This window comes from Sapajus apella, unplaced genomic scaffold (genome assembly GCF_009761245.1).
Source record: "Sapajus apella isolate SASKATOON/1434 unplaced genomic scaffold, GSC_monkey_1.0 scaffold6, whole genome shotgun sequence".
Classification (NCBI taxonomy): Eukaryota; Metazoa; Chordata; class Mammalia; order Primates; family Cebidae; genus Sapajus; species Sapajus apella.
The window spans coordinates 59025128-59041704 of record NW_022436946.1 but is presented as its reverse complement, the minus strand read 5'-3'; the positions used below and the strand labels follow the sequence as shown (position 1 = coordinate 59041704).

The 16577-nt window shown below is 43.3% G+C and overlaps 1 protein-coding gene and 1 pseudogene across 1 annotated transcript in view; one reads left to right on the top strand and one right to left on the bottom strand.

Annotated features, from left to right (window-relative positions):
* The window catches only part of MDN1 (midasin AAA ATPase 1), a 178884-nt gene that overhangs the window by 146494 nt on the left and 15813 nt on the right, over positions 1–16577 (bottom strand). Inside the window, exons 2-5 of the mRNA XM_032274472.1 lie at positions 10443–10669; positions 3217–3441; positions 2740–2847; positions 2393–2585 (exon numbers count right to left, since the gene is read on the bottom strand). Coding sequence (XP_032130363.1) covers positions 2393–2585; positions 2740–2847; positions 3217–3441; positions 10443–10669 — 753 coding nt within the window. The remainder of the gene's footprint in view (positions 1–2392; positions 2586–2739; positions 2848–3216; positions 3442–10442; positions 10670–16577) is intronic.
* On the top strand, positions 6122–6403 carry LOC116549583 (annotated as a pseudogene).

The following is a 16577-nucleotide window of genomic DNA, read 5'->3' as shown; positions in this document are numbered from 1 at the left end:
GAGTTTCGCTCTTGTTACCCAGGCTGGAGTGCAATGGCGCGATCTCGGCTCACCGCAACCTCCGCCTCCTGGGTTCAGGCAATTCTCCTGCCTCAGCCTCCTGAGTAGCTGGGACTACAGGCACGCGCCACCATGCCCAGCTAATTTTTTGTAGTTTTAGTAGAGACGGGGTTTCACCATGTTGACCAGGATGGTCTCGATCTCTTGACCTCGTGATCCACCCACCTCGGCCTCCCAAAGTGCTGGGATTACAGGCTTGACCCACCGCGCCCAGCCCCCCGATACGTTTAATGAGTATAGAATTTCAGTTTTGCAAGATGAAAACGTTCTGAGTCAGATAAGGTGGCTCGTACCTGTAATCCCAGCACTTTAGGAGGCTGAGGAGGGAGGGCAGCTTGAGGCTAGGAGTTTAAGACTAGCCTGAGCAACATAGTGAGACTGTCTGTACAAAAAATTTAAAAATTAGCCAGGCCTGGTGGCACACACCTGTAATCTCAGCTACTCAGGAAGCTGAGGTGAAAGGACCCCTTGAGCCCAGGAGTTTGAAGTTACAGTTAGCTTTGATCACACCACTGCACTCCAGCCCCAGGTAACCGAGTGAGACCCTGATGCCAAAAAAAAAAAAAAAAAAAAAAGCTAACGTCTAGAGATTGGTTAAATAACAGTGTGAACTAATGTGTAAAGTTAAAAATGTTAGCATGGTAAATGTTATATTTATGTTATCAAAATTTTTTAATTTGCAGCCAGGTGTGGTAGCTCACTCACGCCTGTAATCTCAGCATTTTGGGAGGCTGAGGCGGGCGGATCACCCGAGGTTGGGAGATCGAGACCAGCCTGACCAACACAGAGAAATCCTGTTTCTACTAAAATACAAAAATAGCTGGGCATGGTGGAGCACATCTGTAATCCCAGCTACTTGGGAGGCTGAGGCAGGAGAATCACTTGAGCCCAGGAGGCAGAAGTTGCCATGAACCAAGATTGTGCCATTGCACTCCAGCCTGGGCAAAAAGAGCACAACTCCGCTCAAAGAAAAAAAATTTAATTTGTTAAATAACAACAATGCATCTAAGATACATGGGGGGAAGACCTCTTGAAAAGTGGAATGATTTATAACTTTTAAGGGGTAGTAATTTCTCAAATATGGCTGGTTCCCTAAAGATATGTGAGGACTAAATGAGAAATTCAGAGCTGGAAGCCTTGAACTTTCCTCAAGGCTGTCCCTCTCAGAAATTTAGCAGGCAGGCTACACCCAACTCTACCCTGCACTTCGGCACCAGAGTCCCCACTGCCAGCCAACAGCAGGCCCATTCTAACAAGAATCCTTCCCTATGTTAAAATCCTAATGCCCTAAACATAACCTAGGTTAGGATACTGGTTACAGGGTACATGGCAGGTGTAAAGAGGGGAAGGGGGATGGGTCTTCATGACTAGAAAAAAACACAAAGAGCTTTGGAAGGTCTGGGATTTTGGTGTTAGCGATTATACAACTACACACTTAAAACAATGAGCATTTTCCTATACATGTATTGTAAGTATTTTTTAATGCTACTGACCAGAGCACAACTCATGGTTCAAGAAATGACCCAGGACTTATTCCAAGAAGAAAAGTGGGTGGATCAGACCATCAGACAAAGTGGCAACTGACTGAAGACTGCTATGGAAAAAGGGACTGGCTTCCAAAAGTGCCAGATTCATGATCTGTAAGGCTGTTTAAGTATGATCTCGAGCCATTCTTGGAAAGAAACTTGTTGGATACGGCAGAGAGGAGGTATACTACAGATACTGGACTCTCATACAATGAGACTCTGAAAGAAGGGGCTGCTAGGAGTTATCTCTAGACCTAGGACTATCTTAGCCACAGAGCAGTCCAAGAGTCTCCAGTAAGGAATTCTGCCTTTGAATTACATCAACATGGGATTATAACATGTGCTATAGACCTTCACACAGTTTTTGCAGTGAGCAAGCAAGAAGATATATGGAAGAGGTCTGCTCAAGTTAAAGGCATCACACAGGCACATTAGTTTTTAATTTCATATTAAACAGGGACAGGCTGGGTACAGTGGATCACACCTGTAATCCCAACACTTTGGGAGGCAGAAGTGGATGATCTCTTGAGACCAGGAGGTCCAAACCAGCACAGACAACATAGAGAGATCCTGTCTCTACAACTTAAAAAAATTAATAAAAAATAAAAACAGGAACAATGGGAATATCAAGGGAAAAGCCCAAGATGATTTTCTCATAATTTCGCCCTGAATAACTCCAAAAATGGAATAGCAATTTAACAAAATAAATTTAGCTCACAGCTGGTACACAGAGCCCAGCTAAAGACAGAGCACATTAAGTGTTTAGCAGGAGGAAGTGGACACACCCTCTACTGATGCCAACATACCGGATCTCCAGAGGCTGGTGGCTGCCCGGGCAGCACCACACCACAGACAGCTGTCACCCTAGGGGAGAGGTCAGACGAAACAAGGTGTCCCTGTAAGTACTGCAGCTCCTTCTCCTTACGCCAAAGGGAGGCTTCTGGATTGGCCAAAACCAAAGCCTTCTCTAAGTCCTGCAACTGGGCCTCTTCTAACAACCTGAGAGAAAGGAGAATCTCATCAATTATCTTATTTCTCAGAAACGCTATAGCAAGACCCACAGTTACCTCTGGCCTGTCGCCCCCAGAAAAGAAAAAAAAAAAAAGAAATGCTATAGCAAGATAGTGAGACCTCCACGAAGGCTCCTGCTTACTTCAACCTGAAATGGATCAATTCATCACTATTAAATATCTTCTTAAGGAATGATAACTTCTGCTCTTCATTCATACAGGTGACCAAAGCAAGACAATTGGCTGTATACCTGGGGAAAAAGAAAGTGTGTAAATTCAGTTTATCTGCAGCTGATTATAAAGAATAAATAAAATTTACTAGCCAACTGAACACTAGAAAAGGAAATCTCAATTATTATAACACATTTAGGAACAGAAAACACAAATAAGGCACAATAAATTTACTTAACGGAACATGAAAAAGGTGAGATCCACTCATATCATCTCATTTTCCTCTGCAATAACATGTGATTAATGAAAGGAAATAAAAACTCAAAAGCCACAAGAACAAAAATAACAAATTTTAAATGGTTTCCTTTCCCTGCTCACAAACACAACTCCACACATGCCCTGTACCAGTTCCACTCTAGAAGTACAAAAAAGTCCAGCAAGCTACGTACCAGCGAACCAAGGTGTCATGGCTTCTGAGGAGAGGGACACACACACTCCAGTCCCAGAGCTCCCGGAACACAGACTGCTCCTGCTGCAGAAACTTGTAGGCTGCTTCCATTAGGTCCCGGAGCTTCATCCTCCTACGTCCATAGCGGACTGGATTAGCATCTGAACTCTCTAGGAAGAGTCTTTGAAAGACTGGGAATGTGTCCTTGAAATACCTCAGGGCAAACCTTCAAAAACAAAGAATACAGACATCCCCAACTTAACAATGTTCGGACTTGACAATTTTTCAGCTTTGTAATCGGTTTATCAGAGTATTAAATGCATTTTCAACTTCAGCTATTTTCAACAAGGAGTATCTATATTTTCTTTTCTTTTCTTTCTTTCTTTCATTATTATTATTATTATTATCATTATTAAAGACAAGGTTTCACCATGTTGGTCAGGCTGGTCTTGAACTCGCGACCTCAGGTGATCTGCCCGCCTTGGCCTCCAAAGTGCTTGGATTACAGGTGTGAGCCACCACGCCTGGCTACATTTTCATTGATTGGTGGGAATATCACAGAACACATCTCTCTACTCTGACAGAACCACAGAACAGAACTTCCCCAAGAGTCTGACAACACAGGGAGATGAATGCTAAATCTAGCTAGTTCTAAAATTTTATCCTGTTCAATTTCAGGAACCAGGACCATGACATAAGATAATTCTGACTAAGAGGATACAAAAACCTAAAGTAATTACCTACAAAAGGAGGGGGTACACATCATAAGTGTTTACAATTGAAATGGTACTCATTTCCAAAAAACATTTATTCAGTTCTCACTATGAGCCAGATACTATGTTAATACCTGAAGAGATACTTTTCTTGAGGAGTTTGCTGCCTAGTAAGGAAGACACCCACTTTTAGAAACAGTAAGAAACACACACACACACACACACACACACACACACACACACACACACACGAGTCAACTGAATCTGGGAAGAATCAAGAAGAAATGCTTAAGTTACACCTTAATGAATGAAGAGGACAAGTCTGGGCAACATAGGAACATTCATTCCTACAAAAAATTTTTTTTAATTAGCCCAATATTGGTTCACTGCAATCTCTGCCTCCTGGGCTCAAGCAATTCTCCTGCCTCAGCCTCCTGAGTAGCTGGGATTACATACAGGCATTTGCCACTATGCCCAGCTAATTTTATATTTTTATTAGAGATGGGGTTTCACCATACTGGTCAGGCTGTTTTTGAATTAGCAGGGTATGGTGCAGCCTGAAGCCTATTCAAGAGCCTGAAGCTGGAAGATCATTTGCCAAGTTCAAGGTTACAATGAGCTATGATGGTGCCACTGCATTCCAGTCTGGATGACAGAGTAAGTTCTAAACAGCCTGACCAATATGGTGAAACCCTATCTCTAATAAAAATACAAAATTAGCTGGGCATAGTGGCAAATGTCTGTAATCCCAGCTACTCAGGAGGCTGAGGCAGGCAAACTGCTTGAACCCAGGAGGCAGAGATTGCAGTGAACCGAGATTGGCCACTGAACTCAGGCCTGGGCGACAGCGCGAGATTACATCTCGAAAGAAAAAGTGGGGATATTATATAACCAATGCCATGGAAATAAAAAAATATTATTAAGGCTTTGAACATGGCCAGGTGCAATGTCTCATACCTGAAATCTCAGCACTTTGGGAGGCCTAAGTGGGCAGTTCACCTGAGGTCAGGAGTTCAACATCAGCCTGGCCAAGATGGTGAAACTCTGTCTCTACTTAAAACACAAAATTAGCTGGGTGTGGTATGCATTCCTGTAATCCCAGCTACTCCAGAGGCTGAGGCAGGAGAATCACTTGAGCCCAGAAGACAGAGGTTACAGTGAGCCAAGATTATGCCATTACACTCTAACCTGGGTGACCAGAGCAAAACTCTGTCTCAAAAAAAAAAAAAAAAAAAAGCAACTTCGAACATTATAAATAAACGGAAAATATGTACAGACTAGTAACCAGCTAGTAAGGAGATTTAGTCAGTAATCCAAAACCTCCCACCAAAGAAAAGCGTAGACTGCACTAGAGAAAAGACAGATAACCACACTACAGAATTCTACCAAACACTGAAAGAAGAATTAACACTAATCCTAATGAACCTTAACGTAATCTGTGGACTTTGAGTAGGTTCATCAATTGTAACAACTACTACTCTGATGGGAGATGCTGATAATGGGGGAGGCTATGCATGTGTAGGTACAGTGTGTACCTTCCTCTCAATTTTGCTGTGAGTTTTAAATGGCTCTAAATTAAGTATTAAAAAATAAAAATAATTAGCATGCATTAGGTGTTTGTTTTTAATTTTACAGAAATTTCTGGCCAGGCACAGTGGCTCTGGCCAGACACACTGGTTCATGCCTGTAATCCCAGGACTTTGGGAGGCCAAGGCAGGCAGGTCAAGAGATTTAGACCATCCTAACCAACATGGTGAAACCCCATCTCTACTAAAAACACAAAAATTAGCCAGACATAGTGGCATGCGCCTGGAATCCCAGCTACTTGGGAGGCTGAGGCAGGAGAATCACTTGAACCCGGGAGGCAGAGGTTGCAGTGAGCCAGATGGTGCCACTGCACCCCAGACTGGTAACAGAGGAGACTCCGTCTCAAAAAAAAAAAAAAACAAAAAATCTACCTTAAAAAATTGTGTACAAATGTTCAAAAAATGCACTGTAGTGGGTTTTGTTCCTGCAGTCGGTGGCTTTGCTGCTCTCTGATAAAGGTATATGGTTGTTGGCTGCAGCCTCTGGGCTGCGATGATCCAAGCTCCTGGTGGAGGCAGGGAGCCCAGCTGGAGGGGTGGTCAGCACAGTGGCAGCAGTTGGACTTTTTTTTTTTTTACCATGGAACTTGTAGGCTGTTATGCTTTGCAAGCTATGAAGCATATGGAGCCTCAAGGAAAACAAATTTTTCAAAGTCTACCAAAATCTGCCTTCAGTGGTGGCTATTACAGAGGCGGGTTTGAACTCAAAATGACAAAACAGAAAGCAGCATCAATACTAGGTGTAAGCCCTATTGCCAATAATGAAAAAGAAAGAGTTGCTCATTGATGAATTATGCTCTTAAACAATCCAAGTAAAGGAGGACCTCCTTACACGGCAGCCAAAAACAGAGAAGCTAAAGATTTACCAGAAAGTCAGGTTAAAAAGTGAAGTAGGCTGATCTGATGGTAGTGGGTTACCAGAACTTATTAATATTAGTGTCACTGAAGTTGGGATACCACCCCCTACTGCTAAATTTGACTGGCTTAAAAAAAAAAAAGAGAGAAGCAAATATATGAATTTTAAATTTGTATTAGTTTATGGATGAGTACCAAGTTTTTATAACAAAATGCCTAAGAGTTACAATTTTTGAAAATAATTTAGCACATGCTAAAAATAAACAAAAAATAAATTGACTGTAGTGATGACTGCATATATTGATGAAAATACTAAAAACCACTAAATTGTACACTTTTATAATATATGAACTATCTCAATAAAGCCATATTTTAAATACGGGCATATTAATGTATTTGTGTGTATTCTCTAATATGTACAAGAGTGAGAAAAGACATTTGGGAGAAAACATACAAAAATATTAATACCAGCTATCTTTGGAGGGTACAATTTCAGGGTGCAGAGGACCTTTAGCTTCCTACCATTCTGTACTATTGAATGTTATTTCTTCTGGAATTAAAAGAAGAAAAGGAAAAATAGGTATTATACTACAAGGACATTATTTTCCTCACAGGGACACAGAGAATAAGTAAAGTAGTTCTTGGAGAGGAAGAAAAGTCTAAAAACAAAAGATGTTACCTTTAAGGTATTTCCAGATACAGTTTTTCACTAAAATGTTAAGAGTAGAACTATTTTGGTCCCTCATTCTGTTGTATGGCAGTGTAACTGGCCACATACATACAATTACCTTACACATGCAATGTCTTTGAAAAGGAAATGCATGCTCCACCACAGCAATCCATCTGCTGTTCTTCACAAAAGCTGTGACTGTGTCTACCCACTATAGTTCTTACCAATCAAAAGACAGACAGCACTGATGTGGAGCCCCATGCCCAGCACAAACTCGCAGCAGATGCAATTCTGAAACCAGGCCAGGCACGGTGACTCACGCCTGTCATCTCAACGCTTTGGGAGGCCGAGGAGGGTGGATCACCTGAGGTCAGGAGTTCAAAACCAGCCTGGCCAACATGGTAAAACCCCAACCTCCACTAAAAATACAAAATTAGCCAGGCATGGTGGCGCATGCCTGTCATCCCAGCTACTTCGGAAGCTGAAGCAAGAGAATCGCTTGAACCTGGGAGGCAGAAGTTGCAGTGAGCCAAGATCACACCACTGCACTCCATCCTGGGCAACGAGCAAAACTTCGTCTCGAAAAAAAAGAAATAGTAAAGGTGATCAATTTTAAGTGTTTTCCGACCACAATGGGGAAAAAGTGTACACATATTTGTACACTTCTAATGAAACTTTAAGTTTGTTAAAAACTTGAGCTTATTTGTGATAATATGTGTTTAGTTTTCAACCTGGTTCCAGGACAGAGCTCTAGCAACTGTAATTCCCGATGTGGTAAGAGCTATTCTTTTGTTATTCAACCCCCTTTCAATCACACCTGAGTTTTATGTTAATGAGGTGACAATGGGAAAGTCCTTAAGGAGGGGGACACTGGTTAGTTGCCAGGAGAACCAACCAAGTGATAACAGACTTGAAACTTTCAGCCCACCCCCAAACTGCCAGGAAGGAAAGGGGATGATGGCGAAGATGATCTCCAATGGTCAATGATATGATCAATCATGTCTTCCTAATGAAATATCCATTTAAAAAAAAACAGGCCGGACACGGTGTCTCATGCCTGTAATCCCAGCACTTCGGGAGGCCAACGTGGGTGGATCACAAGGTCAGGAGTTCGAGACCAGCCTGACCAACATGGTGAAACTCCATCTCTACTAAAAATACAAAAAGTAGCCGGGCGTAGTGGCAAGTGCCTATAATCCCAGCTACTTGGGAGGCTGAGGCAGAAGAAATGCTTGAACCCGGGAGGCAGAGGTTGCAGTGAGCCAAGATGGCGCTACTGCACTTTGGCCTAGGTGACACAGCGAGACTCCATCTTAAAAAAAAAAAAAGGGGGCCAGGCGCGGTGGCTCACGCCTGTAATCCCAGTACTTTGGGAGGCCGAGGCGGAAGGATCACGAGGTCAAGAGACCGAGACCATCCTGGTCAACATGGTGAAACCCCGTCTCTACTAAAAATACAAAAAATCAGCTGGACATGGTGGCACATGCCTGTAATCCCAGCTACTCAGGAGGCTGAGGCAGGAGAATTGCCTGAACCCAGGAGGCGGAGGTTGCGGTGAGCCGAGAATGCGCCGAGCCGAGATTGCGCCATTGCACTCCAGCCTGGGTAACAAGAGTGAAACTCTGTCTCAAAAAAAAAAAAAAAAAAAAAAAAAAAAAAAAAAAATGGGGTTCTGTGAGCTTTCAGGATGGTAAACAAATAGAGGTGCTGGGAGGGTGCTGCAGCTGGGGAGGGCACAGATGCTTACTGTCCCCCTCCCCCATGTCCTGTCCTGTGCATCTCTTCCAAATGGCTCTTCCTGAGTTGTATCCTTTTCTAATACACTTGTCATCTGGTAAAGAAACTGTTTTCCTGAGTTCTGTGAGCTATTCTAACAAATACTCAAACCTGAAGACAGGGAATCAAGGGAGTCTCTGATTTAGAGCCTTTTGGTCAGAAGCTAGAAGAGACCGGTGTCTACTGAGGGGGTTGCAGAGGAGTCATGCAGGGATACTCTCGTGGGACTGAATCCTTAACCTGTAGGGTCTGTACTAACTCCAGGAAGACAGTCTCAGAGTTGAATTGAATTGTAGGATACCAAACCAGTGTCAGAGAATTGGCAGATACAGGTAAAAAGTCACACATCTGGTATTAGAAGTGAAGGATTCTGAAAACGTAGAGGAAAAGGAACTGTTTCTTCTTCACTAGTCTGGGATACTTCTGTGTACTACAGACATGATTCTCAGCAGGCTCTGGTCAAGTCAGTACAGGTAAAACTTAGAAATAAGGTTACATTCTGACATAATATTAAGGGAAAATCATCACTGGGTGCAGAGGCTCATGCCTGTAATCCCAGCACTTTGGGAGGCCAAAGAGGCAGATCATCCGAGGTAAAAAGTTCAAGGCCAGCTTGGCCAACATGGCGAAACCCTGTCTCCACTAAAAATATAAAAATTAGGCCAGGCACAGCAGCTCACGCCTGTAATCCCAGCGCTTTGGGAGGCCACGGCAAGCAGATCACTTGAGGCCAGGAGTTCAAGACCACCCGGACAACATGGTGACCCGTCTCGACAATAAATACAAAAATTAAGCTGGGCACGGTGGCTCACGCCTGTAATCCCAGCAATTTGGGAGGTGGAGGTGGACAGATCACGAGGTGAGGAGTTCGAGACCAGCCTGGCAAACATGGTGAAACCCCGTGTCTACTAAAAATACAAAAATTAGCCAGGCACGGTGGTACACGCCTGTAATCCCAGCTACCCAGAAGTTAAGGCAGGAGAATCGCTTGAACCTGGGAGGCGGAGGTCATGGTGAGCAGAGATCGAGCCACTGCACTCCAGCCTGGGCAACAGAGCAAGATTCCGGTCTCCAAAAAAAAAAAAAACACCTAACACTCAGTCTTGGTGCCTCTTTGGACTATTCCTCACAAACCATATTTTACTATCACTTAAAAGTCACATTAGAACCCAGCTCTAACACAGTTCTTGCTACACTAATTCAGATAGATTTACAGAAGTTGGAAAGGACACTATAGCTCTTCTAAATCCACTCCTTCAGCAGCCCTAATAAGCAAAAAATCTTTCCCATTAGAGGTGGATGCTATAAGCACTTCAATTAAATCTCATTTACTCTGCTGTATACGAATATCTTGGCACATGATATAATCCTTGACAGCACTGGGGACATATCCTGGTCATCTTTCCAGGTCTGTTCTGATGGCCAAGATTTAAGAGAAACCTAGTAAATGCTCACTGAACGGGGCTGGATAAATGGATTCTGCTGTGACTCTTTTTATAAAACAATACTATTTCTCTCTCTCCTTTCTGTATCTCCCTTTTCCCATCTCAGCTCAGATTCCCTTACTTCCCAGGAGATAGCAGGTTCTACCACCTCAAGGAGAAATGTGAATAAAATTGCTACTCACAGGAGGACATCAGGATGGTTACCAATGAGTTTGCTCATTGACACACAGAGCCGCTCATGCAGATCGTGGTTGACTTGGCCTCCAGCTTTGATGGCCTCGGCATTCCTCTCCAGCAAATCCAAAAGGAGGGGGCGAAGCTGGCGACCAACCAGCACAGTACAGTCCTTATCCAAAAGCAACTGTGCTAAGGTACTCAGGACACACTGGCGATCTTGAGGTGTCCACACCTGAGAAAGGCAAAACAAAATTATCTTTTTTTATCTGAGACAGAGTCTCACTCCATCTCCCAGGCTGAAGTATAGTGGCGCAATTTTGGCTCACTGCAACCTCCGCCTCCCAGGTTTAAGCGATTCTCATGCCTCAGCCTCCCCCAAGTAGCTGGGATTATAGGCGCCTGCCACCATGCTGTGCTAATTTTTGTATTTTTTTCTTTTTTTTTTGGTAGAGATGGGGTTTCCCCATGTTAGCCAGGCTGGTCTCCAACTCCTGACCACAGGTGATCGCCCACCGTGGACCCAAATGCTGGGATTACAGGCGTGAGTCATCACACCTGACCCAAAACAAAATATCTATGTAAATGATATTCATTTGCACTGTTGTAGAAAAGCAGAAAAGAGTCCTGGATTGGAATTAAAATGTCCAATTTCCAGACTTCATAAGTGAGTTTCTATTATAAAATACTGCGGAAATTTTTTACAATGGAGGATTAGAGTTAATTTAATATAAAGGCTGTTACAAATAAGTCTCAGTCCACTGGAATTTGAGGTACAGGGACGAATACATGAATTCCATTTAAAATCTATACAACTTCTCCGAAAAATAATCTATGTGCTGGGATTTCAACAATCTCCAGGGAATCCAAAACCCCAATATTTCCCCAGCTCCTTTAACTCTTCAAGAAAAAAACGGGAATTCTGCAGTTAGTACATAAAACTTCCAACTCTTAGGCCGGGTGCAGTGGCTCACGCCTGTAATCCCAGCACTTTGGGAGGCCGAGGCGGGTGGATCACGAGGTCAAGAGATCGAGACCATCCTGGTCAACATGGTGAAACCCCATCTCTACTAAAAATACAAAAAATTAGCTGGGCATGGTGGTACGTGCCTGTAATCCCAGCTACTCAGGAGGCTGAGGCAGGAGAATTGCCTGAACCCAGGAGGTGGAGGTTGCGGTGAGCCGAGATCGCGCCATTGCACTCCAGCCTGGGGAACAAGAGCGAAAACTCCATCTCAAAAAAAAAACAAAACTTTCAACTCTTGAGGAAAGGACAGAGGTAAAAAATTAATTCCTGGGAATGAATGAGGATATCCCTATCACACTGATTAAGGCATCAGCCTCTAATATATAAACAAAAAACAGATCCAAAGTAGACAGCAACACTTCGAAACAGAAGATGAAATAGAACACAAAATTCTAGTACCTGGGTTCAGAATGTAGGTAAGCATACAAAGGAAAACTGGTAACTGTATAAAAGGCATTATATTACTAGTGTATATACAGGTCTGCACAACCCTTTCTGCCCAGCAATGTAACAGCAGGTTTAAAAGGGGAACATGCCCTTTGACCTTGCAAGTCCAATGCTATGAGTTTATCCTAAGAAGTTTCACGCCAAGCCAAGTGTGGTAGCTCATGCTTATAATCCCAGCACTTTGGAAGGCCAAGGCAGACAGATCCCTTGAGCCCAGGAGTTCAAGACCAGTCTGGGCAACATGGCAAACTCTTATCTCTACAAAAAATACAAAAATTAGCCAGGTTTGGTGGCACACGCCTACAGTCCCAGCTCCTGAGAAGGCTGAAGTGGGAGGATCACTTAAGCCTGGGAGGTCAAAGTTGCAGTGAGCTGAGATCATGCCACTGTACTCCAGCCTGGGTGACAAACAGTTAAGACCCTGTCTCCAAAAAAACAAAAAAAAAAAAGAGGAGGAGAAGGTTCGCCCTGGTTGCCTATATATGGGCACCTTGAACACAATCTAAACGTCATATGCAAAATTTAACAAGTTTTTCCAAAATTATTACCCAGAAAGTCACCTTACACCTGAGTTCTTACAAAGTCTTCCAAATTATAGAGCATTCTCTCATGAAAACATTTGATTCTGATCAAAGCACTGATTAGGGAAAAACGTTACTTTGAAACAATTTCTGTCAGTATTTCTGTCCTTTATAGGAGGCTGACTGAAGGATTCCATAAAAATCGAGGGAAAGAAATCTAACAGATTTGGTCATGATTCATAGGAGCAAAGCCTCACATTTTCAACTGGGGCATGTCCCCATAAACAAGCTCTCTAAAGATACCCATTTTCTGAGGACAGACAAGGTCTTGGTCTGTTGCCCAGGCTGAAGTACAGTGGTAAGATCACAGCTCACTGCAGCCTCACCCTCCCAAGCTCAAGCAATCCTCCCTGCTGAGCCCCCTAAGTAGCTGCAACTACAGGTGGGTGCCACCATGCCCAGCTAATTTTTTAAATTTTGTACAGATGTGGATCTCACTATGTTGCCCAGGCTGATCTCAAACTCCCGAGCTCAAGCAATCCTCCTGCCTCAGCCTCCCAAAGTGCTGCGATTACAGGTGTGAGCCACTGCCCTTACAGGTGTGGCCGCAATTTTTTATTTATTTATTTATTTTTTAAGGTGGGGTTTCACCATGTCGGCCAGGCTGGTCACAAACTCCTGACCTCCAGTGATTCACCCGCCTCGGCCTCCCAAAATCCTGGGATTATAGGCGTGAGCCCCCACACCCGGCCTGTGGCCCCAGTTTTTAAAGAATAAAATAAGTAGGCCAGACGCAGTGGCTGACATCTATAATCCCAGCACTTTGGGAGGCCGACGTGGGTGGATCACCAGGTCAGGTGTTTGAGACCAGCCTGACCAACATGGTGAAACCCCATCTCTAATAAAAGTACAAAAAAAAAAAAAAAATTAGCTGGGCATGGTGGTGCATGCCTGTAATCCCAGCTACTTGAAGGCTAAGGCAAGAAAATTGCTTGAACCTGGGAGGTGGAGGTTGCGGTGAGCTGAGATCGTGCCATTGCACTCCAGCCTGGGCAACAGAGTGAGACTGTCTCAAAAATAGATAAATAATTGATTGATTAATTAAGAGAAGTTCCACTGTAGAGGAAAAGAAATATATCCAAAGAAAACTGGTCAGGCTTGGTGGTAGTTTGGGATGCCAATGTGAGATGATCACTTGAGGCCAGGCGTTCGAGACCAACCTGAGCAACATGGCAAGATGCCACCTCTTCAAAAAAATGTAAATAAATAAGTAATTAGTTGGTGTGGTTAGAGGCAGTAGCTCATGCCTAGAATCCCAGCACTTTGGGAGGTTGAGGAGGGCAGATCACTTTGAGGAGGCCAGGAGTTTGACACCAGTCTGGCCAACATAGTGAAACCCTGTTTCTACTAAAAATACAAAAAATTAGCCAGGTGTGGTGGCAGGTGTCTGTAATCCCAGCTACTTGGAGGCTGAGGCAGGAGAATGGCTTGAACCCAGGAGGCAGAGGTTGCAGTGAGTAGAGATTGTGCCACTGCACTCCAGCCTGGGCAACAGAACAAGACTCTATCTCAAAAAATATATATATTTGAAAATTTAAAAAAAAAAAAATTAGCCGGTGATGGTGTGCAGGACTGAGAAGAGGCGCTCGCTTTGGCCTAGGAGTTTGAGGCTGCAGTAAGCCATGATTGTGCCCAGTGCACTACAGCCTGGGCAACAGAATGAGACTCTGTCTCTAAAAATAAAATACATAAAAAATAAATTTCATTCCCCAATTTTAAACATAAAAATATAATTCATTTTTATACATTAACCTTGTATCCTGTGACCTTGCAAAATTCTTTATTTTGAAGATTCCTTAAGACTTTCTACATACAAAATTCTGTCTTAAGCAAACATTGTTTTTTTTAACCTTTTTCTTTTTTTTTTGAGGCAGGGTTTCCCTCTGTCACCAGGCTGGAGTGTTTCAATGTCAACTCACTGCAGCCTTGACTTCCCAGATTCAAGTGATCCTCCCACCTCAGTCTCCCAAGTAGCTGGGACTATAGGCACACACCAACATACCTGGCTAATTTTTGTATTTTTACAACTAGTCAGGGTTTTACCACATTGCCCAGGCTGGTCTCAATCTCCTGGGCTTAAGAGATCCACCTGCCTCAGCCCCCAAAATGCTGGCATTACAGGCATGCGCCACCAAGCCCAGGGGGTTTACAGTTTTTCTCAGCATTTGAAAGATGTTTCATTGTACTGTTTCTGTTAAGAAGTCAGCAGTCATTTTTATCTTTGCTCCTCTGCATGTAACGAATCTTTTTTCGTTTTTTTTTTTTTTTTTTTTTGGGTCGAAGTTTTGATTTGTTTTCCTAGCTGGAGTGCAATAGTGCAATCTTGGCTCACTGCAACCACCTCCGCCTCCCGGGTTCAAGTGATTCTCCTGCTTCAGCCTCCAGAGTAGCTGGGACTACAGGCACATGCCACTATGCCCAACTGATTCTTGTATTTTTAGTAGAAACGAGGTTTCACTAGGTTGGCCAAGCTGGTCTTGAACTCCTGACCTCAGGTGGTCCGCCCGCCTCAGCCTCCCAAAATGCTAGGATTACAGGCGTGAGCCACAGTACCCAGCCTCTTCTGGAATGTTTAAGATGTTATTTATTTCTTGTTTCCAGCAACTTGATTATGATACAGCATGCTATGGTTTTGGGTTTAGTAGATTTATAAGTTTTTGGGATCTCTAAATTATTTCTCATCAACTTTAGAAATTTTGTGATTATCTTTTTGTATCTCTACTGTTTCTCTTCTCTCCTTCCTCCTGTAACTCCAATTACACATACAGTAGACTAGTTGATAATGGCCCACAGATCACTGAAGGATTTTTATTCTGGCTTTTTCCCACCCTGTCTGTTTAAGCCTAGATAATTTATCTTACTGTATCTTCTAATTCAATATTCTTTTCTTATGAAGTGTCTAATCTTTGATGAGGCCTATCCAGTAAAATATTCATTGCTAAGATTGTATTTTTTCGGTTTCACTTGGTTTTTCATAGCTTAAATTTCTCTCATTATGTTTATGTTTCCTTTTAAGTCCCTGCACATACTACTTTTTTTATGTTTTTGAGAGTGATGGGGTCTTACTTTGTTGCCCAGGCTCAGACTGATCACAAATTCCTGGCCTCAAGCGTTCCTCTCAGCCCACCCTACAATCACTTTTTTCATTTTTGTTTTTTGACCATTCATATCATCATGATATAACCACTCCTTTAAGTCCTTGTTTATTAATTTAAATATCTGTATTATTCTGGGGTCTGTTATAGTGACTCATTTTTCTCCTGGTAATGAACCACCATTTTCCTTTTTCCTATACCCAGTAACTTTTTAATTGGATGCTGAGCCACTGCACCTAACGAAGCCCGGCTAATTTTTATATTTTGTGTAAAGATGGGGTTCTGCCATGTTGCCCAGGCTGGTCTCATGGTGACACACAGTGACACACAGGTACAGTGGCTCACACCTATAATCCCAGCACTTTGGGAGGCCAAGGCAGGCAGATTGCTTGAGGTCAGGGGTTCAAGACCAGCCAGACCAACACAGTGAAACATCATCTCTACTAAAGATACAAAAATTAGCTGGCATAGTGGCACACGTTTGTAGTCCAGCTACTTGGGAGGCTGGGGCAGGACAATCACTTGAACCCAGGAAGCAGAGGTTGCAGTGAGCCAAAATCATGCCACTGCACTCCAGCATGGGTGCCAGAGCAAGACTGCCTCTCAAAAAACAAAATAAAAAAAATTAGCCAGGCTTGGTGGTATGTGCCTGTAGTCTCTACTACTCAGGAGGCTACAGTGGGGGAAAATCACCCGAGCCTGGGTGGTAGAGGCTGCAGTGAGCCATGATCATACCACTATACCCCAGCCTAAGCAACAGAGTGAGACTCTGTTTCATTTAAAAAAAAAAAAATTTAAAGCCGGGCGCAGTGGCTCAAGCCTGTAATCCCAGCACTTTGGGAGGCCAAGGCGGGTGGATCACGAAGTCAAGAGATCGAGACCATCCTGGTCAACACGGTGAAACCCCGTCTCTACTAAAAATACAAAAAATTAGCTGGGCATGGTGGCACGTGCCTGTAATCCCAGCTACTCAGGAGGCTGAGGCAGGAGAAT